The following is a 27769-nucleotide window of genomic DNA, read 5'->3' as shown; positions in this document are numbered from 1 at the left end:
TAAACATATTTAAAAAAAAAAACCAACATATTATTGTCCAAGAACTTCATGGAATGACAAAGCAGATTGCCATGGTCTGTGTGATGGGGCGGGGCAAACTAAATAATCAGAAGATTGCCTTCAACTTTCAAAACTATTAAATACACTTACATTCCATTCCCCAAGACTGAGCCAGAAATAGAATCCATCTAGAAATTCTTGCAAAAATAATTTATTCTTAAAGACTAACCACAACTCTTTCTGATGTACTACATAGCATTTCAGTGGCTACCATTATCAGTGCAGTTCCTATCTGGAGTCACAAGACAATCTTTCTTATCTAGGATAAACGATATTTGGGCCTGTTTCTTCAAGAAAAAAAAAAATAATCAGGAAAGAATCTGTCCTAATGAACAATTAAAATTCATTTCTATTTCAGAGGAGGAGATATTTACAATTACTTTGCTTTCACTGACACTATTGCTAATGCAAAAGGTGATTAAAATACTAATATTTAATATTAGTACTGGAAGAGACATAGAAAAGAGTGAAAAACTGTCAGAGGCATAGTTATCATGTAACAAGGACAGGTTAAAGGTGAGTGGCAGACATGTCTACTCATAAAATAATAATTCAGCCTGCCTGGGAAGGCTCCTGTATTTTAAATGTTCAGTTAGGTCCATGTAGAAAAATCAGGTGCTTCTCCAAGAGGAAGATGACTGAGTGCAGCTCCAAAGCGCTTGGACTGAACTTTGTTCCTCTATCCATACTCCTTGATTTAGAAGATACACTTAGTTTCTGGGAACATGGAATGCTCATTCTAATGCAATGTCTCTTGATTCCTGCAGTGCTCCAGTGTTTCACTGCAGTGAGGTTTGCACACAGAAAATGCGAGCATGGGAAGACATGGGACAGAAGCCAGTTGTGTGGCTTAATCCAAGAATAGAAGGCACATAGACATTGTAGGCCCGCTATAAGAACCAGAGGAGAAAAGTCTGATCTGGATCACATTCTGAACGTTTCAATTTACTTACCAACATTGAAGTACAGGCCCCATCTATTTTACTTTTTAAAAGCAGAGAATACTAGATATTATTAGAGTCAAGAAAAAATAGCCAGCCAGATAATCTCTGTAACTTCCTTCCAAATTTAGAACCACCTTGAACGGGTAAAAGATGTCATATGGGAGTTTCCAGTGCCCTTGTGGCTGGCCTCGTGGAGGTTCCGGCCATTCCGTCATGTCAGCAAAGGTAACAACAGTTGTCAAAGGCACCTTGCTTGTGTTCAGGAACTGTAACAAGAAGGAAAGCATGAAGAATTTAACATGCTTAATAAAAAAGATACACCTCTCCTTGGTTTGCTAACGTAGACCCCACTGTATATGACCAGCAAGCAAGATGTCTTTAGGTTGGTAGAAGTTAGCTGTTCCAGATACAGATATAGATATAGATATATTTAGGGGAGTAACTCCCCTTTCTCAAAATTGATACTTCGCAGTTAAATCAAGGGCACAGGTCTCAGGAAGATAAGTAGCTACTGTGCATCATATGTTACAGATCTCTGGAATGCAAGAAGTGACTCAAGGTCTGCTAGAGTAAGTGTTCAGAGGAAAGACATACCAGCTAGCTGGTAATAAGAAAAGAAGCAAAGATAGATTTTTTTTAATTGATATATTTTATATAATATAAGATCACGTGGTCATTTGAATAGGTGATCGCTGCCAGAAACAGAACTGCCACAAGATTAGATCTTTTCAATAAAATATCAATAAATTGGAGCTGGGACCCAATACAACATTGAATTTATTTCTCACATTTTAGGATATCTTTTCAGAAATCAGGCAGACTGCTAAGTCAGTTGGTAAAGAAGGAACACTGCAATGAACTTCTAAGGCCTCAGATCCTTTCTGTTTCAACAGAAAGCTGTAAGACAACTAATACAGTCATTCTTTGAGCTATGTGGAGTTTCAGATCTATCTTGGGCTGATTTAAGACCTTGCTGCTGCCAAAAGAGCAACCTCACTCCCTGTCCTAGCTGCCCAGCTTTGCATGCCAGCCTCAAGAGAGGGAATCTACTGGCAGCATACCTTGTTCGCTTGCATTTACTTAAGCCAAACTGTGAAATCACCACCTTGTTCACTCCCCAGAACACTTCTGTGCTTCAATATAACAGAAAAATATAATGAATCATGCATTGGACAGTCCTAGTGCAATACATGGTTATACAGAGATGCATCGTGAGCAGATTCCTTACATATACTTGCACCAGCACCAAGCCCAAGAGTATCAGCATGGAGCACCTTAGTTCAGCTGTGGCCCATCCCCCAGACCAGCTCTGCTGAGCAAAGGTGGCCCCAGAGCTTGGATCCCACATTATTCCCATTCCAGGGCAGCTACAAGACAATGCTGAGGCTGTGTCTTAGCTTATCACCAAGAGAAACTTCATTTCCTTAAAAGGCATCTAACTCTGGCTTCCAGACAGCTTAATCCCTTCTTGCCCTCCATGCCAGGTCATTCCTCAGTCACAAATTACCACTGCTAAGCAGTTACAATTAGAATTTCTCCTTCACTCCTCATGGATATAAGTTCTCCTGTCAGTAAGTAAACACACAGTAGGCACAAGAAGCCTCAAAATTATTCTGGCTTTGTGTCTGGACCTTCAAAATCTGCCAGAAGGGACATTAGTAGGGAAACACCCCATATGCAATCCCTCGGCAACAGCTGGGAAAAGGCGGTGATAAGCAATTTCCAGCATGCTCCTGAACATGTAAGACTGTCTTGTATTTTCAGGAAGTCCAAATTCAACTCTAACCAGATATTGTGGACGAGTGTAGAAAATATGATGTCCTTCCCGGGTTCTCTGTTTTCTGGTCTGTCACTAAGGCAACTCTCCAGTGACACAGGAAGAGTTTTTCTCCAAAGAATGGATAGTTCTCAGATAAAGAATCGGCAGGCTAAAACCAGGATAATTTAGAAGTAAAGCAAGATACAGTTCATATTGATCATCTCATTGGTATGCTTACAGACGGCTCCAATTCTTACCTGCTGGGTATGGCACCAACTGGTACCCTTGCTAAAATATCTTTGCTAGCAACCCTAATTTGTGGATTGCCATTGATGAAGTTGGTACCAATTTTAATGGTATCTTTTGCTTGCTGCCAGAAAATTGCTTTCTCATCATTTCCTTTACAATATACCTTACAACTCTAATTAGTATCAGTTGCTCAAACAGATGAAATCTGAATCTCATAGTTTGAGATTGGCTAATCCTTCCTGAGAGATATGCACTCTGCACTTGATTAGGAATGCAAGTCTCCTCCCTCAGACAGGTTCGTTAATGGAGTCATCCAACAGCTCAGATGTAGAAAATATCATTGCAAGGCAGGGGTGTCAGTTTGCCTCAAGGCAACATGTCTTTTACAAGGTGAACATTTTCCTATAGTGTTCTTTTTATGTATGTTGAAAGAACAGAGGACGAAGAGCTACCGTGAGACATATCCAAACAAGTGATGTAAAATCCCATCTAGATTGAGTCTGAAGTTCAGAGTAGCAACAGAGCAGACGCTTGCCATGTCGTACCTCACTGCCACGAGAATACCAGGGGCAGTTGTCAGCTGCTTCCCCTAAAACCCTTGCAGAGAAGCATAAGCCTTGGAATGTATGTGCTGCCCAAAAGACTTTGTGATGTCAGGAATCCAGTCTTGCACCAAAATGGAATCCACTGTCACATGCTTGAAAGAGACTATTTGTTCACCCTTGTCGACCTGTTACCTCCACCTTCCTGCTGACCTCATACAATGATTTGGGTTAGAAGGGACCTTCAAAGAGCATCTAGTCAAATGCCTCCTGCAATGAGCTGAGACATCTTCAACTAGACCAGGTCGCTCAGAGCCCCATCCAACATGAGCCTGAATGTTTCCATCATGTGATCTTCTCTTAGAAACCTGCTTTCTGGTATATAACCTTTCCCCCTAACTCTTCAAATCTGCTGCCACCAGTATCAGCCTCCTCCTCAGCTACCCATTGGTGATATCAGAATCTCAAAAGGAATAGGAATATCTTCTTGTACAGATTATCAGCAAGTTGTGCAGTATGTGAAATATAAACTGACTCAATTCCATACCAAGGCTTTAAAAGACAACTAAATATGTAGTTTGTAAGTGTTTGTAACTGTAACTATAACTTACATAGAGTGTAACTAAAAGTTTGAGTCCTTAAGTGGCAAAAGGTGGTTTGGGGTCAGAAAGAACCCGTGGTAAAATTGATTGAGGACAGTGCTGATAAGATCATAAAACCACCTTGCTCTACAGAGCTGTTAAATACAAACACTTGCCATTGCAACGAGACCACTGCTATAGTTCAGTAAGTCTCAATTCAGTAATACCAACACCATTTGATTTCTTGATTCTTAAATAAGCTATGAATTCCATTTAATTGCCTCTGTGTGTGAGGGACAGGTTTTATGTTTCATACCTTCAGCGGCTGACACTGATAAAAGTACCGGGCACCCAGTATTTGAGCTTGTGGGTTAGACAGGAGGCCCAACTTAGTCCACAATATCTGTATCTCCAGGATCACGGGAACCATGCAACAGGAAGTGCAATTCACAGCCTGAAAATAAAATAGACCTCAAATATCTCAATATGGTATTTTAAAGGTGAAAAAGGATCATTATGATAAAAATTCAATATTTTGGATAGCATAGGTCACAGAACCCAAATCAGTCCTCTTAGCACTTCTAGTCAGGTCAACCACCTATTTTAGAGCTCTATCCAGCTCATTGTCAGACCGATTTTCTCTCAGCTGTACCATTTTGATTTTGCATTCCATTAGGCCATCTCTTGACAGAGTAATCGTTATTAAAATAGAATTTTTCTCCTCCATAAGCACTTGGATTGCAATCTCTTACCTTTATTAATATATAAATATCCACAGATATTAGAAAATCAGAAAAGATGCTAACAACAAATTAATCAACAGGAAGTAGTCAGGTAGTGTTAGTTCTAGAAGGCTGTCAGCAAACTAGGTAATACAACACTGGATTTAGTATTAAACTCTGCAGGAACTGGATTCAAGAGATTAAATCTGTCAAGATTTATTTTGGTTTAGTAAGTGTCCTAATAATCTGAACCATAATATGAAGGACTGCTTATAAGCATTAAGACCCTTGGGAGTCAGTGGATAACCACACCAAGAAAGTAAGTCCAGATGATCAAGGTAGTTATTTTTTTTTCCCCCCAAGCCTACACTTCCCCAAGGCAAAAGACGTGAAAGGAAAAATATTCATGGATGGTTCTTTTTGCACACATTACCTGCACGCTGCAATTCTGAATCAGAATGGCCGTCCACTCTTCTGCCTGGGTTGAATGAGAACTGCCAGTTATAGCAAGGTCCTCTGCTCTGTTCATTCCCTGAAAAGCCTCGTATAACTTCTGCTGGATGTAACTACAATTACTTTCTTCCAGTATTGGGGATAGGCTGGAAATGAGAAAATAATAGCTTTGACAAAGTGATTTCCAGGACAGAAAAAAAAAAAAAAGAAAAAAGGAACTATCAACATCCTTCCTTTGTAATGAGTATTCCTTCTGCTCTTGTAAGGAGTTGACAGAATGATTATGCAAGTATTGATAGGAAATAGACTCAGTTTCACTCCTCTCTGCAATGAGAAAGGAGAAAAACAACATGGCAGGGTAATGCATGATAAGGAAAACTGACAGCTCTTTAGCCATCTTATCACCTCAGTGGTCATATACTTGCCCTATCACTAACACAAGAATAATCTGATTCATCAAGACAATGGCTTTTTAAGGTTCCATTATAATTCACTCCTCAAATACAAAGTCTACTTTTGTCCAAGACATGTCACTAGACTACAGCCTCAAATGTACCTTACTTTTGTAATGTTCAAGTTGTTATAGAGGCCCACCTCTAACATTCAGGTTTTCTTAGGGGCTTGTGAAAGATCTGTTAAGACCCATTGGTGACCTCAGGTAAGGACCTAGGCTCCACAGCAGATGAGAGACTATGAAAAAATACGACGAGTCCATACCTTCCAAATGTTTCAGGAAAGATGACTGTAGAGTGTATTGTTACCTGAACTTGCAGCCTGTCCTCATATTTCTTCCAAACTGCACTGTGTGTCTGAGGAACTGTGAGCAACCTCCATCACCTTCACTCCGCAAAATGCTCATCTGACAGACTGCGTGTGAAGAAGCCAAACAAGCACGTGAAAAACCACCCAACTAGTATTCAACAATCCTTCCACTCCCCATACCTCCTTATCCCTATCATAAAACTACAGTCATGACCAAAAGGCCAGCTGATGGCTGCCATGTAATACTGAGGTATGACCTCACAAGTAAAGGTAGACAGAATCTCAAAAGTCCAGACAGAGTATAAAAAGTCAGTAAAACCAGCGAAAAATAAAATTTGGTAGCCAAAAAAGGATACATGTTGCATGGCACCATTGTTTGCAATCAACAGTGGTGCTCCAGTGATATAACCAGGGTTTCCACTTCTAGGTAATGTATCAGAAAGAGTCCTGGTCTACAAAGAGGCAAAGGGAAGAAAGAAAGGAAGAGGAAGACATTAGCACCAATGAGATCCATTCATTTCAGATCATCTCAGATCTCAAAAATGTAACCCATTTTTTTAATGACTGAATATTATGCAGTACTAAAACCTCCATTACTTATTTCCAAATCCTCCTTCTTACCTGGCAAGTTCATCTGCACTCCGGGAGGTACAAAAATATAAGCCTCCTGAAATATGGATATTACCAGGAGAGTTCTTGAGATAATGAACTCTCGTTGCTCAGCATTTGTCTCTAAGGAAGTGAAGATTCTTATCAGTCTGGGCAATTCTACAGATGATCGGCAGAACAAACCCTGCTTTGACCCCAATTCTGAGTATCAGATTCCACTTCCAAATTGTTTTATGGGAAGAGTCTCTGGGAATAACTTTAACAAGGTTACACTGCACATTTATCAACACCTGAAGTGGGTTGTGGAGTCTCCTTCTCTTCAGACATTCAAAACTCACCTGGACAAGTTCCTGTGTGACCTACTCTAGGTGGTCCTGCTCTGGCAGGGGGGTTGGACTAGGTGATCTTTCAAGGTCCCTTTCAACTCTTAAGATTCTGTGAAGTCGCTACTTATCCCACTTCATATTGCCTCTATGGGACCTCTATGAACTTCAATATAATTAGCATTTCCCAGATTTCCTCCCTCTCCACAATAATTTTTCAGTTGCACAGGCAAGGTTAAAAAAGTACCTGGAATAAATTCAGCAACTTTGTTCACACTGAACAACTCAGGTGTGGCACCAGGTCTAGCCTTTTCCCTCACAAGACCATGCATGCTAGTGACCCTGATGTCAACCTCTCCCCTTCTCTCCCCACTAAACAAAACAAGAAAAAAAATAGCAGCAATAAATTAAAAAAAAAAAAAGGGATAAAAATAATCAACTCCTTCAAACTCGCGCAGGGCAAGTCTGCATTCTTACACCGAGTCTGAATTTTTCTAACGTTGTTTACTTGAGACCACAGCAGCACCCTCTCCTTCCTTCGACCACGAGCTCTGTCCCAGGGTTCTGGTACTTCCATACCACTGTGACACTCTTTCTTATCTTTTCAAATCTCATCTGTACCAAAGTAGGTCAAAAGCTACAAACTACAGACCTGGAAAGAGCCCAGGGAGGATGGGGGCACTGACCCAGAAGTGCAGAGTGAAGTGCTGCTGCAGAGAGGACCCAGAGTTCACAGAGACATTGCTCACTTTGAACCGGACAGAAACACTCTGAATCCCACGTGTGCCGCTGAATTCTATCTCATAAATCACCTGAAAATCCAATTCAGAGAAGAATCAGAGGCAGAGTTAGTTAATAGGAGAATGGCTTTAAGCTAGAGTTGCACTGCCCAAATAACAGGAGATCCAGATACCTCGGAAACAACATTGTTACACATGTTGTCTTTCATGTGAGGCGCTCCAGGTGGTGCAATTGCGGTGACCTTTACCTGGAGACAGCAATCATATTCACAATAAGTAATTGTAAAGGGAGTGTGCCTTTCTTACTCTTTTCCATTGCTTTTCCCTCCAATTCAGACTTACCTTCCTGCTGCAGCTGCGATCTGTAGACACATCACCCTGCTCCCGATGCCCAATATTTTCTAACAAAACATGCTGCTTCCCTGACTCTAGCCCTCTCTATGCTATCTACTTAAAAGTACATCCTTCCTTATATACCTATTCTTTTTTTAATAATGTTACACTTTTGTCCAAAACCCTTGGTCTTAAACACAGAACATTCCAATTTTCCCAATCCACAGACATTACTAAGAATGCCTAACATTCCGGACACGTTCAATTTCAGAAACAAATTCTTTTCATTGAGGATACAGACTGACCTTCATGGACGGTGCAATGGTGTCGTTAATTGGGACCTGGGGATAAGAAACAAACCAACATACAACACCAAAACCACAACCGACTTGGGTTTGCAAGTGCCTAGAGGCATGAAGTCATCACTAAATAGAGCCTACATATCATATTGACAAAAATTATTTCATTTGTTCCAGGTCATCAATTGACGATGATTGATTGTCATCAATTTATCATCTAGAAATCACAGACATATTTCACAAAGAGCATTTTTAAAACACGAGAAGACAAGTTTTATTCCTGGGTCTGCTAAGACGTGTAGAGACTTTAAAACATCAGCATCTTCGGTCAATTCCTGGAACTGCCCGTTCTGAAACCAAATCATTACTTCAGCTTCTATGGAATGAAAAAGTAAATTTTGGCCAGTGACAAAGAAAGCCATGAAAACATAAGCTAAATTTCATCAATAGAAGAGTCTATATTACAGTTGTGTAGATTTAGATTTCCAGCATAGGGATAAACCGAGTCAGCTAATATTGATAACTGGCCTTCAGTATGAGAACATACGTGTAGAACAAATCTTCGTTCTTTACTAAGAATGTACACTTCTTGGTTGATCAAGTTAGCAGAATAGACAGAAATACTTGGATAACAGTCTATTTAAAATGAGTGAGTTTTAGTTACACCACTAAAACTCTGAGGTATTAATGAAGTACCTGTTAAACGCATCAAGAATTTGCTAATAATGTACCTTTATTGGAAAGTAGTTTGAATTGAGTAATTATCACCAATTATGACATTTCTAACAGCATTTCCAGCAAGAAGGCCTTAACGATCGGGTGATCGGGAATGACATATCAGATGCCACTTAAGTTGTCAAGTTAGCTGAAGTTGCAAAGGAAGGCAATGGAAAGTCAAGCAAATAAGATGTTGAGCAAAAGGAAGAAACCTGACACGCACCTTTAGCACGGTGAAGTCCCGGTAGTAGAAGGCAGCATCTAGGGCAGGGTCAGTAATGCAGCTCTTGCTCAAGTTGGCAAAAATCCGAGTACAGCTTGTGCTTTTATTGTCCAGGAAGCCTGAGTTGAGACATGACAACAGATAAACCAGAAGCAAACCACCCTAAGAAATTCTTCCCCCTTTACTAACCGGCAGGGTTTCCGTCAACACAAAGTCCACTGGCTCCTGTTTTTACTGGTTGTCTAAGCGTGCTCAGTACAGATGACGAATCAAAGTAGATTAGAATTGGGTCACCAACCTGAAAGACAATTTGGAGAAATCACTGACAAAGTGGTTCCAAGGCCAAGGCAAATTCATATTTCTCCTTGGTATACATTCAGTTGTGTCTAACGGGTTGTCCAAACTCTCAAATACAACAAAACTATTCATAAACTTTTTATACAATAAAGCGTGAGAAGTACTGAGAGATAATATGAATTACAGGTAGAAAAATAAGAATCATTCAATCTGTTCTCATTAGATCTCATTACAGACATCTTTACTAAAAGTTAATCTGCAAACCGATTGCTATATTCTTTCAACTCACCCGGTAAAAGGCAGAGAATGATGTCTGGATTTGTGATGGTGCTAAGAAAGAGTGTTCGCCATACTTCTCTAAGAACTTTGAAAAATCGGAATCTTTAATATGCTGTGGCTGTTGGAAATAGTTCAGCTTCGCTAAAGGTTGAAAAGAGAAAAAAGAAATCTGCCACTATAAGATGAATAGAAAAGACAAATCTAAGAAAAAGTAAATATTGTGCCAATATTTTTTAAAGGAACAATTGCAATAGAAAGAAAGGGCCACAGAAGAAAGAAAATCAGGTGTGATGAGTGACAAAGGTGAGAAATGCCACAGTTGTGAATAGCTGTCAGATAGAGAACTCCACTATGAGGAAGTAGAAAATAAAGTAATTGAAGGGCATCATTAGCCAGGAAAATAGGCAAGAAAGATGACTGGGTGAAACAAAGGCCACTTCAGGAAAGACAACTGGAGTACTGCAGTCAAGAGAGAATGAGGACAGTCATGGAAAGAGACGTTAGTAACAAGAGGAAGAATGAAAAACCTCCATCTTTTAGAAGTATCATAAAAAAGGACTAGTAAAACTTGAACAGTCAACTTCCACATCACAATCTCTTTGGCCATGATAATTCTTCAGGTTCAGAGTCTGTTTCCACTTGCCTTTTTCCAGGAGGCCCTCTGGAGCAGGCTTGACTATATTTCTGATCATAATCCTAGAAAGGTTCCATCCACTGAGAACGTATGTCTTTCTATAATTCCTTGGTTAAAGTCAAAGGGGAGAAGGCTGTTTCTGCTAGAAAACTTTTTCATCCTTCAGGTAATCCCAAATAAACTCTTTCCCAGATGTTCTTCCAACAAGCAGCACAGAAAAAGCCATGTTAGCAGCTAATTCTCTTGTAACCAGGTGTGCTACACCTAACAAACACATGCAATCAAATACCTAGTGCTTGTTCTGCAAACCTAATCATGTAATAGGTATAGGGATGAAATACTGCCTGGCCAGAAAAATCTTGTGCCATCAACCTGGACACAGGTGATCCTTCCTTTGAATGAGACTGCTAATTCAGAATCCTTCTATTTTGATGATATTATGGGTGGTGTGGGGAAAAGGTGAAATTTAACTATCTCCAAGTTACAGGCTATAATACTCAGGAACCTTATGTCAGTTTCCCTGATGGGAATACCCACACCTGATGGATGTGGTTAAGACCTTATTAAAATCTGTCTTTATTCTGTAGACCTACAGAAAATTGGAATGGGTGAAGCTCTAGCACTACTACCTATCATACTATGCACTATGAGGCTCTACTTCTTTCTTGGCTTTTCCTTGTATGCAAAATATTCAGGCAACACCTGCAAAGAGCTGACAGCAGGACCAGATAATAGGAAGCTAACCTTGTATTGAGTAGCTGTTGGACCAGTTACCTTCCTGAGCCCATCCCAACTTAAAATGCTCTATAATTTAGGATAGAAGTAAATGGGACTATGGGTCAACACTCGCAGGCAAAAGACTCAAAACCAGAAAATATGTTCCAATGTGAGACCCTAGCAAACTGCAATGAATGCCAGAGACCTGGACATCAAAAAAAAATACGATTACTAGAGAAAAATCATTGCCAGCACAAGAAAAAGTATGAAAATAAGCATATAAAATAAAAAAATCCAAGATATTATAAGAAATAATTTTCTGAAAAGGATCATAGTAGTATCTTTCAAACATCAACCCTTATTATCTGCTCTGTGCGTAGCAAACTAAGTGAGGTGTCTCAGATACAGAAGCAATTGATAAAGGCTACTTTGTGTGAAGCCAGAGACCTGACCCTTAAACTGAATGCAATTACACTTTTTAGTGTCTTTGGTAATGTGACCCCAATGCACTGTGGTCTCTTTGGAACAAAACCAGCCCAAATAACTAGCAACAATTCTAACATGTAAGCTTAACAAATATATTCCCTAGGCAGCAGCAATCTATGAGGCGTGTGGACAGAAAGGTTACTTACAGTCATCCAGCTGCACACAGAACAGCAGACCGTGTCCACCAGGGGTAGCCATGGTATCAGTATGATAAGGGGTGTTACTTCTGAACATGAGTGATTCTTCCACGCACACTTGGCTCACAGAGCTGTAAAGATAAGCCCCCCCCTCACCCTCAGCAAACTGTTACAGAGACTATTCTCCCATAATTTCCATTACTAAATGACAAAAGCAGAACACGGTACTACCTTTCATCAGCTTACATGAGTTATTATACAATTTGCATTAATAATAAATGACAGAAAGCCTCTAATCATTGAGTAACTTTGTGGATACTCTCTAGTTATATATTTAGAAATCCCTCTGAAACTCCCTAGAACAAAAAGTGGCAAAGAAGTTTAATGGCGTGCATTACAGTTCCTCTCAGCCTTCCTCACAACTGCCACCTGCAAAGACGGGATTCCTCCCCAGATTTTACTCTCCGAACAGCTTAAACGACCATGCTCAACTGACAGCGTTTCACAGTCCTATCACCGCTGTACACCCAACTGCACCGTTGCTTCTCTCGATGGTAAAGTTCTTTTTTCCTAAGAGAAGACTTTCTAGTTCTCACCGTCAACGGCCTCATCACAGAGTAGCCAAGCCCTGCTTTACCGAGGCCACTGAAACAGGGCCACGGGCAGCCGTTCCGAGCCTCCGACTCAGAACTCGGCCGTTCCCCGTGCCCGGGGGGCACGGCAAAAGCGACGGCGAAAGGGAAGCGGCAGTACTGCGGCTCCGGCGAGGGCTCGGGCCCAGACCCTGCCTCTCGGCCCGTCCCCCGTCTCCTGCTCACCTCCCGCCGCCGGAGAAGCCGGGCGAGACCGCGGCCCCAGCGTCGCGCAGGCCGCGGGCGCCGGGGCGGGGGCGCGCAGCGCGGGCTGTCCGGCGGCGGAGCGGGGCCGCGGGACCGTGGCAGCGGGACCCGGTAGCGGCGATCTGGGCGCCGGCAGGTCTCTCGCTTCGGGAAGCAGCCCCATGCGCGGTCTCTGCGGCGAGCACGGCGGCTGCAGGCGGGGTGCCCTGGCTCCGGACGGCCAGCCGCGCCAGCAGCAGGGCGAGCAGCCAGCTTCGGGCGCCACGCATGGCGCCACCCCGTCGCTAAGAGACGCGGCCCGCCGCCCCTCCGGCTGAGCGCGGAGGCAGGACGCGTGCGCGGAGGCGTCTGCGCCCGCCTCCTGCCTGGCTCGGGCCGCTCTCTCCTCGGAACGCTTTGCGGCTGCCGGAGGCAGTGCTTGAGGCGGACGGGAGGCGCTGGCCAGGCCGCCCGGGAAGGTCTCTGCTTTTCTGTCTTTTAGCTGAGACGGACGGAGCCTCAGCTACTGCTCGTCGTCATCATCTGGAAGCCTGAGACTCAATTTCTATTTCTCCTTTTTTTGCCCCTTAGAGAAGGGTTGACGATTAAAGACGCTCACAGTCAGATTGTACCGGTCACCATTAGTGTTGCCGTCGATTCCGCTGAGTCGAGGATTTGCCTCCCTGTACTGTGATGTGCCTCACGTGCCCGGAGCCGAGAACAAGCTCTTTGTCGCGTCTGCAGAAAGCACTGGCGAAGGCGCTTCAGAGCGGGGAGGAGGAGCGGGACGGTGTGTCGCGGGCTCGCAGTGCCGAGGCCGTAGTGCTCTGCTTTCTTGCGGCTGTCTCCTACAGGATGGCAGCTTAACTGTTAACGAGGCTATTTTTGCTTAATTTCATACATTCCATTACTAAATGACACAAACAGAACACGGTTCTACTTTTCATCAGCTTACAAGAGTTGTTACTATGTTATTAAAGTTCCCTACTTTATCAGAGAGCATTGATAAAGCATAATGGCCTTATCAGGAAACTTTAGAGCTGTAAGCACTACTTGTTGAGGGTAAGATATTGGAAATAATAATCAGAAAAAGTAGGGCAGAATACCTACAAATAGACAGCGTACACTGGCTAAGGCTGGTAAAAGTGCATTGCGTGTGTAATTGCATAATGTGTCTGACTGGCAATTCTAAGGCATTAAAAAATAATTGACTTAGGGCCAGGCAGTGTAATCATAACCAAATTGCCTTGGGTATTAGGTTGAGACTGTTAACACCTGTTACCTGTATTACTGTGCTAAATACCAGTCAGTAAAATCATGAGTACTCAGGGAGTACATGAGTAGATGACAAACTGTACTTTAGGTGACAATGTGTATGCATTCAGTGACATAAGAAAACACCTTTCAGGAATTAGTACCAGAAATAATACCTTCTTTCACAATATATGTTGTCACAATGTGAAGTGATGACTGTCTAAAAGTAGAGAGTCACTTCAGGATAAGATCTATGGAGAATTTGGAATGGTTTCAAAAGAAAAAAAAAGCACAGGCAAATTAATGTATTTTATATTTCTTTTTAACTTACGATGGCAATACAACAAAAGAGAACTTTTTATCCAGAGAAAGGATTGATCAGCTCAGCTGATACAGTTTCAATGCTCTCCTATTAAAGATAGTAAATACGAATGGAACTGGGCAAAGAAATGTTGAGAAAGAATGCTGTAGAAAATTTCTGCTTCCGTACCTGGTTTGAATAAGCAACTAAAAGCTTAAAATTTTCTAATCTCCTTCAGAATGTTATTCAAAGTTTAGGCAGGACTCCTCTATGAGGACAAAACTAGTTTTAATCAGGAAACATTAAAAGACTCCGCTTAAAGTTAATGACAAATGCACTGTAATATGCCTAATGAATGTTGGCATTTAACAAGCTAAATAAGTCCTAAATTTACATCTTTCCCACACAAACATTTTCTGCAATTTAGAAGCTTCTGCAGAAATGTAATAATTCTCACATAAGAATTTTAGGGTCAGCCAACCCTGTCCTGAGAAATGTCTTTTCATTGGCCATTTGGCCATTGGCTGAGAATCTTAAGGCAGTGCCTACTGAGGTGGAGTCTAAAATTAGGGGAAAGAGTGGGAGTGGAAAAACAAAAGAGAGAGGTTTGCAGATGTCTTCTGTGATTACAGAACGAAAACTTATAAATAGACTGTGCAAAGATCTGGGTAAACATAATCTATGTTCAAGTCAAGGTTCAACAAATAAAAAACAGTGAGATGCTGTCATACATACAGATGCTGTCTGGATTAACATCAAGCTTTCTGCCCAGAGTGAGCCAACAGAAAATTAACGTTCTCAGCACCAAAGGAGCAAAGAGGAGTATATTTACCTTGTAGCGGCCTAGTATATGAAACTCCCAAGAGAATACTTGGCTTCAAGTCATTTGGAGAACTAAATGGTAGCATAGTTCATATAAAGTGCCATACTGAAGGTCTTCATTCCTTGACATTGAATATTAAATGAGGCAAAATTTCTAGCTGCAGATAGAAGAATGGAGTTAAAGACTGTTGATTTTATATAAGGTTTTGTATAGAAAGAGTACTCCCTGAAAACTGGAAATATTAATAATAATATGGAATTAGTCATGATGAAATACTGATGTGATTATTTGAAATCCTTAAGTACATACCAATAGCAAATTCAAAAAGGCAGGTCCTAGTGTTACTACTGTATAAATAGATTATCATAGAGTCACAGAAGATTTGGGTTGGGAGGAGCCTTTAAAGCTATCTAGTCCAACCTGCCTAACAAGAGAAGGGACAACTTTCTCTAGCCCAAGCTGCTCCAAGCCCCGTCCAACCTGAACTTTAATACTTCCAAGGATGGGGCAGCCAGAGTCTCTGGCAGCCTGTGCCAGGGCCTAACCATCCTCATCATAAGTCCCCTCCTTATTTCCAGTCTAAACCTACCATCTTACAGTTTAAAACCATTGCCCCTTGTTCTGTCACTACAAACCTTTGTAAAAGTCTTTCTCCATCTTTCTTATCAGACCCCTTTCTGTTGTGAAAAACTGCAATAAGGTTTCCTCAGAGCCTTCTCTTCTCCAGGCTGAACAACCCCAGCTCTCAGCCTGTCTTCATAGGAGAGCTGTTCCAGCCTCTGATGATTTTCATGACCCTCCTCAGGACCTCCTCTAGCAGGACAATGTCTTGTACAGGGGACTCCCTGAATTGGATGAAGCTGGGGTCTCACAAGAGCAAGAAATGCTTTTTATCATGTTAAGTAATATATTGTTTTTATTAAATAAAATGTACTTTTCTACTTTTTGGAAGAGAATTAGGCCTAGAGAGTCTAGAGAAGAGGAGACTGAGGGGAGATCTCATTAATATTTGTAAGTATCTAAATGGAAGGTGTCAGGAGGTTGGGGCAGCACTTTTTTCTGTTGTACCTACTGACAGGATGAGGGGTAACAGGATGAAGCTGGAACACAAAAAGTTCTATCTAAACATTTAAAAACCCCTATTTCACTCTGAGGGTGATGGAGCACTGGCCCAGGCTGCCCAGGGAGGGTGTGGAGGCTCCTTCCTTGGAGGTCTCCAAGACACACCTGGACATGTTCCTATGCGACCTGATCTAGGTGGGACCTGCTTCTGCAGGGGAGTTGTACTGGATGATCTCTAACAGTCCCTTCCATAAATCTGGAATAATTCTATGATTCTATGAATTCTAGACTGCTCCCCATTTACTTGACTGTGAACTCTTAATTTTTAAAATGTTATATATTGTTCATCAATTTGGAAAAAAATCCCTCTAACTAATGACCAAGGAATAAATTACAGAAGATACAGCTTATGACATATGTGCTCTCTACTAGAAAGACATTGGCACAAGCCCAAACAACAAGAATAAAAGGTTCAGAAAATATTTCATCTGCATGGCACCACATCATTCCCTTGCGCTGTATCCAGTCACACAAGAAATATTAAACAGTTAGTGCTATTCCATGTATCAACGGCTTTAAAATAACTTTCTGAGTTATGTCTCAGCAACATAACAAATCACATTATCAATTAGCTTTTATAACATAAACGACATTTCATAATATATTTGAGCATGAAAAAAAGAATTGGTCAGCTAAAATTTATGTAATCTAAAAAATGTGAGGAGAAAAAAAAAAGAGTGAATTTATTGATAATATGCTAGGGCAGGAACATAATTTGAGTAGTAGGTAGCTGTCCAAGAGTAGTGTGTAGCTCTAAATGGTCTGCAGGGAAGAACTGCAGCAAGTTTGCCACAAAATGATGAAACAAAACAAAACAAACAAACAAAAAAAAGAGCAGCTCTGTCATTAGTCCCTGGTGTAACTGCTCTAAAATTAAACCATCATAAGCAGTCATTCAAGGGTTTTTCACCACATATGCTGCTGTCCAAAGCTAGGATACCTGGTCCTCTCAGTAAGTCTCTCTTTCCAAGGGGATGTGGTAGAGCAGATGCCAGAATTCAGCATCTGACAGCTATGGGTATTTGTAGGCAAGGAAATTTAAGCAGATTTGAGATTGTTGTAAAGGTACATTCCCATGACTATCTAAGCCCATTTGTCTGAATTTCAGCACTAATTTAATGACTTTACAACCTGCTAAGCTTTCTGACCTCTGACTTGGCACCCTGACCTGAAAGCTATCCAGGAATAGGATTCAGAGGGGAGCTAACCATCCTGTATGAATACACATCCCTTCCTCTGCATATTGTGGATAAAAGACCAGCTCAATAGCTCTCAAGGCAGAAGGAAGAGCTTTTGAAAGTACCTCTCAGGTATTAATTCATGCCTCTAACTGAACTGTCTTTATGTGGATACAATAAGAGACAGTTGCTAGCATGGATTTTAAGAATGTGGTCAAGTTACAACTGAAGGTGTGGTTTTTGTGTTCTGAAATATTTACTGTTGTGTGGAAGAATTGAGTCCTTACTCAGGTAATGAGGAGGTACAGTATTTCTGCCTATATTCTGTATATATTTACAGTATTTCAGTGAGAGAGGAACATGGGTGGCTTTTCATGAGCGTAGTAGGTATCATTGATAAAAGTAGTAATCAGAAAAGTCTTCATTTAGTATAAGAGAGGAAATAATTTTAACAGTAAATTGCAGCTTTCCAGATGTGGCCTAAGACAGGGTATGAGGAATAATTTCAGGACACTTAATCCCATTTTTACAAAGACACAGTATATGTTAACAATGTTGCTGGTATGTAAGATATCAATTGTCATATTCCCTGAAATATTAATCTTGCTATTACTTTACATATATATATTTTAAAAGCTACTAAAATAAACACTGTAGTACGTCTACCATGGAACGTATTCTTCCAGTGTCAGTCTACCATGGAATGTATTCTTCCAGTGTCAAAAGAGAGTACACATACGCTAAGTGGGTGTTAAGTTCAATACAGTTGAAGCCAAAGACCCCTCTCAGAGGTAAATGCTAAGAAGATACAGGAAATGAAAAGATAAATAATCTCCAATATTCCTAATCTTGAGACTCAGTGTTTTGTGCCATCAGCAGCAGCTGAAGATATCATTAATAGGAACTATATACTTTTGACTAGTTTTCTGAAAATTTTCAGATGTAACATCCCCCTGTTTTCACTCAGACTTTCAGTTTGCTGTCAGTGTCCATTACTATGGGAAATACTTAGGGATATATTTATTTATCGTTGTATTGCTACTGTGATTTTTTTTTTTTCTTTATTTCATATAATGCTTCAGCCTGACACACGATGGCAGAAGAGGATGAAAACTAACAGCTCTAGTACTACATTCTTTCCTGAAACTGAATGGTTGTGACCTATCGCTTTCCTTTATTGTCTCATACTTTATATTTACCATTTGAATTTGAAGAAACTACATGTCTACAAAAATGAACAGCTGTTCCAGAAGCCTTTAACAGAACTGCAGTAGTTAGCAATTTTTGTTTATTTTCTGAACATACACGTCAATACATCTTAAGAGACAGATCACTGCTCGCTGTTTTGCTTAGCACAAGTAAGCACGATCACAATCAGTCTGTAAGGGAAAATGGTTTTATACTGTAGGCTAGAAGCGTTCCTTTGGAAAAGTGCTATGGATGGCATGGAGAACAAAGGGAACTTGATGAGAGAGCAGTGGCAATGGAAATACAAGTAGAGTTGTAATCTGCAGTATCCTGGAAGAGGAATGTGGTGGGCAAAAAAGTTTGTGCTCAAAGCACCCATCTTAAGCCTCATCATTAATGAGCGTGTCTGCTGATGTTCTGAGCACTCTTGGAGCAGCCAGAACACTGTTCCTCTACTGATGTGACAGGTACTTGTTAATTCCCCGTCAATACCCTATCAGAGAATTAACTAAGAGTCTCTCTTGGAATAAAATAATGGATTTCCAAAAACATTTGCCATTCTGTCACATCCTCAAGAATTCATCTGGAGCTATAACTCTTGAAGTAGCTTACAGAAAATAAGATAAATGGGTATGAACTGTGCTGCAGCTGAGGTATGTAGATGGCTATCTGTAATCATTTGGCTAATCATGATAGTGAGGCAGCGGCTAAATTGCATACAGCAATAAGCAAGATATTGGCGCAGTATTTCTTAGAGGCAAAACTATTCCAGGACATAGTCACTAGATCAAGACCTTGATATCACTTAGAAGTCATAAGAAATATCTGTCTTTTTCATTGACTAATAGTTAATAAAAGACTAGAACAAAATGTCTTGCCTTTTGTAGGAGCTCTCACCTACCAAAACTGTTACCCACATTAAAAAAATGCAATGACTCAGTTCAGAAGAGTTTGGAGAGAAAAGAGCCGTTCCTTCCATGCAGACAGTTATCCAAATGTATCTACAGCACAGTAATACTTCCCATATTTCCCGGACGGCCTTCATTGCTACCTGAGGTAGAGCACTGTGAAACGATTTTTCAAGCAAGCAAGCAGATTCGGATATTCTTACCTGCATTAATTCCTTGCTAAACAACAGTCACAATGGCTACGAAATGCAAACTGGTAAGCAAATTGTCATATACATTAGCCACTACTTTTATGTCTTACAAAAGTAAATGGAAATATTTTCTCCTGTCATTTAAGTTCAGCTAAGTTATTTTGAGTCTTGCTATTGTATTCTGTTACACATTCTTGCCTGATCTGTTTCCCACCTGTTCCTGCTGGTGAGCTTCTTCCTAGAACACAAAAATGTGAGTCAGATAAAGGCTCAATTGCTTTCTCTGTCTATGCAGTACCTGATCCTTCCTCTAAACATCCTATAAGCCTCATCAATTCCCATGCACATCTCATACCAGATTTTCAAACTCCAACACTGTTTTTTTTCCCTTCATCTTATATCCTGTTGTAGGCAATGACCTCCTTCAGCCTGCAAGGTATACAGGATGTGAGCTTCTCTCCTTGACCCATCTCTGAGTTTTATCCCAGGGCAATAGGCTGATAATCCTCCTTTGATAGCCCTAAGAGCATGAAGTTTCATGACTCATAGAATTACAGAATGGTTTAGGTTGGGAACAACCTTAAAGATCATCTACTTCAAACCCTCTGCCATGGGCAGAGACACCTTTCACCAGACCAGGTTCCTCATAGCCTCGTTCAACCTGGCCTTGAACACTTCCAGGGATGGGGCAGCCCCAACCTCTCTGACCAGCCTGTTCCGGTGCCTCACAACCCTCACACACTGTTTAGCTTACTGGAGTTCCTTCCTTGTCCAGATTCTCACTGGGTCTTTGTGTTTACAATAATTAGCCTGTAAAAGCTTATAACCTAATATCACAGACACATGCTTTCTCCTGCATTGCTGCTGAAGACCAAATACTAGCTCAGATGCACATGGATAAAGATCTGCCAAGGTAGAGTGGTAACAGGCTTCAGCTGAGGAAGACCATGCTATGGAGACACAGTGTCAGTATGCTTTGCCATTACTTGTCTGTTCTAGCAAATTGGGAACAACTTAACCATGTTCTGAATTTTTATAATCTATGGAACAGAAACTGTTCTCAGTTTTTAAATTATAATAGCATTGCTTTAGCTTTTAGTTACATATTGTCTGTATGGACACCAGATGATCAAGAGGTATTTAATCTGTAAGGATGTCTATCTTCCCTTTCATTCCAAGACAGGACTGCAAATGCAACTAGGTGCACACATCCCTGCAGAGAAAGGGAAGTCCACAGTCTTACTGTCTTCCCAAATGGAATAGAAGCCAGCACTGAGACATTTGCAATGAGATATCTCTGGTTTACATGCTATTGTTTTCCCGGCACAAAAGTATATCTTACGTTTTCTGGTCCAGGCAGAGACAGAATTCAAACATTATTATTCCCACATGAGAGATGTTAATTTTGCACCTTTGGTATCATCACACCTGAGCAATGGAGCTGTGTCTATGTTTGTACCATCATCCTGACTTCCGTGCTAGTGTTACAGGTTTGCAGTGTTTTTTTAACTCTGACAGAGTTCATTGGTATTTGTCCCGAATGACATTGGCTTTTCTTCTACCTGAAAAATACCTATTTAGCACTTTTTTTGTTATTAGTATTGCAAGTACTAACATTAGAAACCTAAATGTTAAGTACATGGAAGTAAATTTGCACTGGAGTTCTACAAGCCTTTCTGCTTCTTTATCAGTATGATTCAAGGGACATGGCCTACATCTGCACTCAATCAAACAGGGCTATGTTGGCCAATATAATCTAATTGACATTTTTATAGCAATTCATTGAGACAAAAGAGAGATGACTACATTAATATCTTGATGCAACTAGTTAATAGCTGAGCTAAAACTGATGTGCCAAATTACTGTAAGGCTCTTAAATTCCCTTATAGATTTTAACTCTTTGAGACAAAGAAAAGAGGCTTCAACGTAAATGTAATAAAGAGAAAGAATAGTACCATTCATAATACAGATTATTACAATGAAGAACATTATCATAAATTTTCTGGGCCAGAGGTGGTTACAACTTAGAGTCGGGGGAAGTTTCAGGTCACTTCCTCCTGGGGCCTCCACGGCAGCCCCTCCTTATTGCCAAAAAACCAGAAACCCGACATATCTTACCACATAATGGAAGAAGTTTCTTTGAAGTGGCTATCTTAAGTCTTTTAAGAAAAGAGCCCACCTCTGTGTCCCTTTTTTTTTAATTCTAAACTTTTTTTTTTTTTTACTATGTTTCCAACACTGAAAGACTTAACAATAAACTTCTGGGAAGTCAGTAACTCTTTGTGTCAGGGCTAATGTCATTTGGTTGAACTACCAATGCATCCAAGTTTCATATGTTTCAAGAACTACCTGCTGACTGACAGGCAGGAAAAAAGGTATCCTCCACCTGAAAGCATTACTGAAGATACTTTAACATGAAAACTCCCACTGATTCTACTATTCCTTGCTTGTATCAAAGATAGAAACCCCTCATAGAGAAGGGAATGTTACTGCTGGACAATTGGTAAACATTTACAACAAACTTTTGTTTGTGTGTGCAGAAAGTAAAAACGAATGCCTTGTTCAAGAAAATTACTTTTCCCAAAGATCTGGGAGTATTCATATTGATAAATCAAAATCTGGCCCTTAACAGAAAATACTTGTGAGGACATGAAAAATAACAGTTACAGACAGGGAAAAACATTGCTCACACCCTGTGTTGTATGAGAATGATTAATTGTTATCCAATGTAAACTTTACTTGATGAAAACACTTGTGTTGCCTCTCTGATTCTATTAAAACTAATTCCTTCTCCAAATGAAATTAAGACTAATTAGACTCTAATATTAATTTCTTATTTATCCAGAGCCACTAATTTTCATATCATCCTGTTGCAGACTACATTTTTATGTCTCTGCTGCTTGTCATAGTGTTTGTCTAACAGAGTGGCAAAATGATACAAGACAACCATAAATATAATCTATTAAAGTGTGCTAGAGGGGCTAGTGCAAAAGGAGCATAATTCAGACTTAGCAATGGTACTTAGGCCATGAGCTACACATAGAATTAGTTATGAACTGTCTCTCCATAAACCCTCGAGACAGAGCTTCACACTAGTAACACAGGTTTAGATGATGAACCCTTGCATGTCATTTAGATCCCATTCAGATGTTTTTCGGAATATCAAATTATGAAATTCTCTGTTGAGAATAAACTACTGATACCTTCATGCTGCTCCTAAAAGACTACGAATGAATGCTCACTTGTTCCTATTTCCCTTATATGCTTTCTTTACTTCCTCATTTTTTCTGCTTCTCTGCTTCCTTCCCTTGAACAACGCTAAAATAGTTCTCTCTTCCAAGATTTGCACGCTGGTACTCCTTATTTTTCTCACAACTCCGTTACCAATGACAAAACTATCTCTTCTGACCTGGAGAGCCATCTTTGTTCCACTTTGGCACAAAAATTCTGAAATTAATCTTTTTCCTCTGGCTAATACTACAGTGTTGCCTTATGTCATTTAATCATACCCTTCATTTTCTTTTTTCTTTGGCATCCACAATACCTATTGCAATGCACGGAGAAGTTTGTCTTCAAAAGAAAAAGTCTCCATAATTCTATCATAACCATTCTTTAGTTGTTGTTATTCCCATAACTGAGCACAAGACTTACCATCTTTAACAAATATTTCATTTGTTTTTCATAATTATCTGTCATCTTCTTTGGTGCCTACTTGGATCTGTACAAGGCTTCTCTAAATTTGAGTTGACTTTGAGGTCTCTAAACAACAACTTCCACATGTCTAAATATTTATCATACCTTTAATTAATGATCCAAATAACAACAGAACAGTTGAGTGCAAACAGTAAGAAAGTGGTGAAAAGTCTTTCATTTTAAATGCTACCACCTTGACAAAGACTTCTATGTGAAAACAATAGGGCCAGCACATTGTTGTCATCCAGAGAACAACAACAGTTTGAAGCCTCAAATAAAGTGTAGGAATATAGAGGGGTATTTTTCCACGTTTTCTTATTATCTTCGAACTTTAATAACCAGAAAGTACAGAAAATGCTGCAGTTTCTAAACAAATGTTAATAATTTCTTTTTCTAAAATGCATCTCTAAACATGATCTCAAAACTGTTGCCCATGGGGAAAAAAAAAGTATATTACAACTCGTTTTGCACAAAACTTTCATAGTGAAAAGTATTCAGGTGGCTGTCAGGAGTGTTGCTGATGGATAGGTGGTGTGGACTCCTGTACCTGACTTCAGGAGTCTTAGAATTTCTAGCATTTCTTTTCTAGGGAAAAGAAGCAGGGCTTACTGTCATGATTTTTCAGTACACGGTCATACTGAAGGCTCTTGTTTTGTTCCTGTCATGCTGTAGTTCTCCTTTTCCTCATCAAAAAAGCCAAGGTTAGTCGTTTGCTCTGTGGTTGAAATGCAAGTCCTGCCCTAAAGTTCCTGCATGAATACCCTTCCTTATAATGTTTTCAGTGCAGTAATTCAAAGCCTTATGTCAGACTACCCACCTCGTCACTGATAATGGTAATGTGACCTTCGGCTAACCTCACATTGGCTATCACTGTATTAAATGGGTGTGTTTCCTTTTCTGTTAGTTGGAGACAGTGTCTTTAACTATCTTTACAAACTGGTGCCCTCAATTATTTTATAGATGCAAACAAAGTTTTCCTTGCTGAAATAGTCTAAAAGGCTCACCAGTACTACTTCATGAGTGACTTGCATTGAGGGTGCCAGAGACAGTTATCAGACAACAAGTCTTGTTTTAACTTGCTACTATCTGAAGTTTTTCCACGCCTTTTTACATTGTTTTTCTTCACCATTACTTAAAATTTTATGCTTTGTCTTGTACTACAGAGCTCTGCTTTACATATCCTCACCTTCTCAGGGGACAAAATAATTCTGTTGCTTTTAATTAAATACTAACACTTCTGCCAATTCTTCATGATTTAATACATCCAATACCATTAACATGTGATTAACCTAGGTCAACATATACTTGAAAGACAATCTGAGCCTTAAATGCAACAATTTTTGCTTTTAAATCTCATTTCATTGTTTCAACAGACTAATGAGCACAAAAGCGTGCATAAAAATAATAAATACCCTACCTGCCTATCCTATCTCACAACATTTCCAAAACATTTAGAAGAGGCATATATATATATATATATATATATATATATATATATATATATATGTTCACTTTTCTGCTAGAGATCCCACAGGATTAACGGTAAAGAAAGGAGGTGCTTGCCAGAATAAGGTTCACAGTTTGGGTTTAAGACTGGGTACTGCAAACGCTCAAGCTCACCAAGGCCAAAATTATACTGTTAAAGACAATCATCTCGGGACATTTTGTAAGATGAATATGAAGTCTATGGATGTCTTGCAGTGAATTCTTACATGTACAGCTCAACGTTATTTGTAGAATAACTCCCTTCTTTGGATCTTACCCTTCAGAAATGAAGTTAAGCAGTATTTTTACTTTGAAAACATAAAAGAAAAGATAACATTCAGATTAATTTCAAGACAAGATAAGAGGAAAATCACAGCGTATAGAAGTTCCTTATTAAAAGTAGTTGTTTTAAAATGTTACTAATTACTTCTCTCTGTTCTGCAACTAAGTTTTGCTAACTGCCAAATACCCACACAGCTTGACACCTGCAGGGTAAAAGGTGGTGAGATCTGGATATCAGTCATCATTGCCCTTTGTGGGACACGGTAAAAAGCATTCCATCAACATGAGACTCCTATAGCCTGCACTGGCTGAAACCATTAGAGGTGGGATGGCAGAGTTAACCAGACTATTTAATGAACGGGAGGCCCTGGATGCTCCCAGGTAATGCCTTCTTCCTGATGGCTCATCCCCTTCTGGAGACTATGTCTCTACCTTGTAGTGTCTGGCATAGCAGCAGCTGTCACTGGATAAGGAAAACTCACCACAATGCAGATCTCTTCTGGAACAATGGTATAGGTACCCAGTTCTGTTCTCCTTGTTTGCTCACTTACTCCAGTAGGTCAACCACTGTTGCTTCCTAACTTCTCTTCTGCAAAGGAGAGGTCATAGAAAAGGTCTGAGAAGCTGTCTCATGCTTTTATCAGATGCAAAACAAAGAGCATGATTAAGGGGAAAAAAAGCAGGACTACAGAAACTGACTGCTTAGAGTGGTAAGGGAAAGCTTTACAGAAATACACTTGCTAAAGGAACTACATTTTACCTATGTACTTATAAAGGATCATTTAAGAGCAAGATCTTATTAATTCCTATATAGCTGATGAGGGAAAAAAAAAAATCATCAGCAGTTACCCAAAAGCAGGTATGCATAGCTGCTTAACATGTTTGTCATGGGTGTCAGACACACTGCTGCCTGAAGCAGGCCACCCTTCTTCCCCTCCACACTCCGCTTTGCCTGTGGAAGTGGTGGAATTCCCCCCAAATATATCCCCACAAGAAGGCTGGTGATAGGGAGGAGTGAAGAACTTGTCCTTTGTCTAACATTACTGTCATTTCTGCCTCACTGTTTAGATTGCTTTCAAAATGCATCAGAAAGCCAGAGCTATGCAGAAATACAGAAGCTGAACTATTCCTTATGTCCATTTATGTTAATGCAGCAAGAGGCTACAAGTAGGAACTGGTGGCTTAGCAGTTCATGTGAGCCTGCCAAGGTCAAAGTGGCTGTAAGGCCACACCAATCCTGCCTGTCCTTCCACCCCTGCCAGGCAGCTGCAGCTTGGGTCTTCTCTTGAGCATGAGAATTCTACAGAAATCAGCATTTGCAAGAAACCGTATCAGTACGTCTTGTATTGTGTCTGTGTTACCTTTCTCTGATCTACCAACATCCTCCCCTGCTGCAGGAATGGATTTTCACCTCTAACACAGCAAGGTACTGCTCTGGGAATAGGTTCGACCACAGATCTCTCAGGTAGTCTGTCATTCCTTTTCAGGGAAACAGTTTTTCAAGTTGTAACATCACAACAAAAGAGAAGAAAAATCTGGTAGAAACAAAATATCTTTATTCAATGCAAATAATTTTAAGTAAAACCAAACATTGGATGATTCATTCCATATCACATTCTGTTGCTAAGGTCTGTACAGTATGTAGCTAGTGTAGCTTCTCTGTATCACTAAGCAAAATGTTTCAACTGCCACTGTACTAATGTCTTACCTAGAAATAATGGTTTTCCATTCTAAAGCATTTAAATATAGTCAGCCATCTGTCTGTTCATCTCAAATGCATCCAATTAAGTATAGATCTTATATAGGATTCAAAAGCTGATATGCCAGGTCTTAGCAGCATCTCATATATGTTCACCAAAGGCCGTTTAAGACAGAAGTATGTCTTTATTACGCTCATGCCCTAGTTTGATTTTGCACAGGTGTAAGTGATATTACACTAAAGCTAATATATTGCTGTATGTTCTTGAGCGAATTAAATAATTTACTTCAAAAGTGGCAACAAGCACAAATTATTTTCTTGACAAAGATGGAGTGCAAACAGCTCTTGATAGGGCTTGTTTTAATGAAATAGCGTTTGGGAGTCTGGATGGCTTGTCCAAGCTATTGGAGATTTTAGTGGCCTAGATAAGGTTCTCATCAAGGATAGACACAAGTGCAGAAGTTTGTGTATTTTTACTAGAAAATAGAAAGACAAACAAAGAAAACCCACTCAAATGTGTTCCTCCCTGAACATGCATTGGTTGAAACAGAGGCAGCCATGTGCTGTGTGTTATTTACTCATCCATCAGCACATTGAAGCCATGTGCCAATTCATGTTTTTGTCCATCTGAACAGGGAGTCATCATCAGCATTAACAGTCTCCTCTCCTTACTATGTTACTTGCCAACATAGCAACACCAGGCTCTTCTGATACTATTTTCAGGAACAAGCAGTCTGTGGATTGGCAAGAGGAATGCAGTCAAGGAGGGAACTTACCTTATGGCTGGATGTTTGATTGCAACTGCAGAGCCACGAAACTCTTACATGCACTCAGGAGCCTAGAATCTCAAAAGCCAGTGTCCACAGGAATGTAATGTCCCCACTGACAACACTTTTTTGTATTAAGTAATGATAACAGGGAAAGATGCTGTAGCACTGCAATAATGATCATATCTCTCACC

At 40.2% G+C, this 27769-nt stretch overlaps 1 protein-coding gene across 2 annotated transcripts; it reads right to left on the bottom strand.

Annotated features, from left to right (window-relative positions):
- Nucleotides 1-195: 195 nt before the first annotated feature.
- TCTN3 (tectonic family member 3) lies at nt 196-13011 on the bottom strand. Of its 2 annotated transcripts, XM_062001723.1 has the most exons (13): nt 12685-13011; nt 11876-11997; nt 9903-10033; nt 9506-9614; nt 9317-9435; nt 8383-8418; nt 7918-7992; nt 7691-7816; nt 6429-6524; nt 6072-6169; nt 5291-5456; nt 4452-4589; nt 196-1270 (listed from the first exon to the last, which is right to left on the bottom strand). In XM_062001723.1, the coding sequence occupies exons 1-13, from the start codon at nt 12972-12974 to the stop codon at nt 1049-1051; spliced, it is 1728 nt and encodes a 575-aa protein (XP_061857707.1). In that variant the 5' UTR covers nt 12975-13011; the 3' UTR covers nt 196-1048. The 2 variants fall into 2 exon arrangements, with proteins under 2 accessions (XP_061857707.1, XP_061857708.1); XM_062001724.1 differs by lacking the exons at nt 7918-7992; nt 8383-8418.
- Between the last annotated feature and the right edge of the window lie 14758 nt (nt 13012-27769).

Source organism: Colius striatus, chromosome 8, assembly GCF_028858725.1.
Source record: "Colius striatus isolate bColStr4 chromosome 8, bColStr4.1.hap1, whole genome shotgun sequence".
Taxonomy (NCBI): domain Eukaryota; kingdom Metazoa; phylum Chordata; class Aves; order Coliiformes; family Coliidae; genus Colius; species Colius striatus.
Note: the sequence above shows the minus strand (reverse complement) of the source record. Positions and strands in the feature narration are given on the sequence as shown.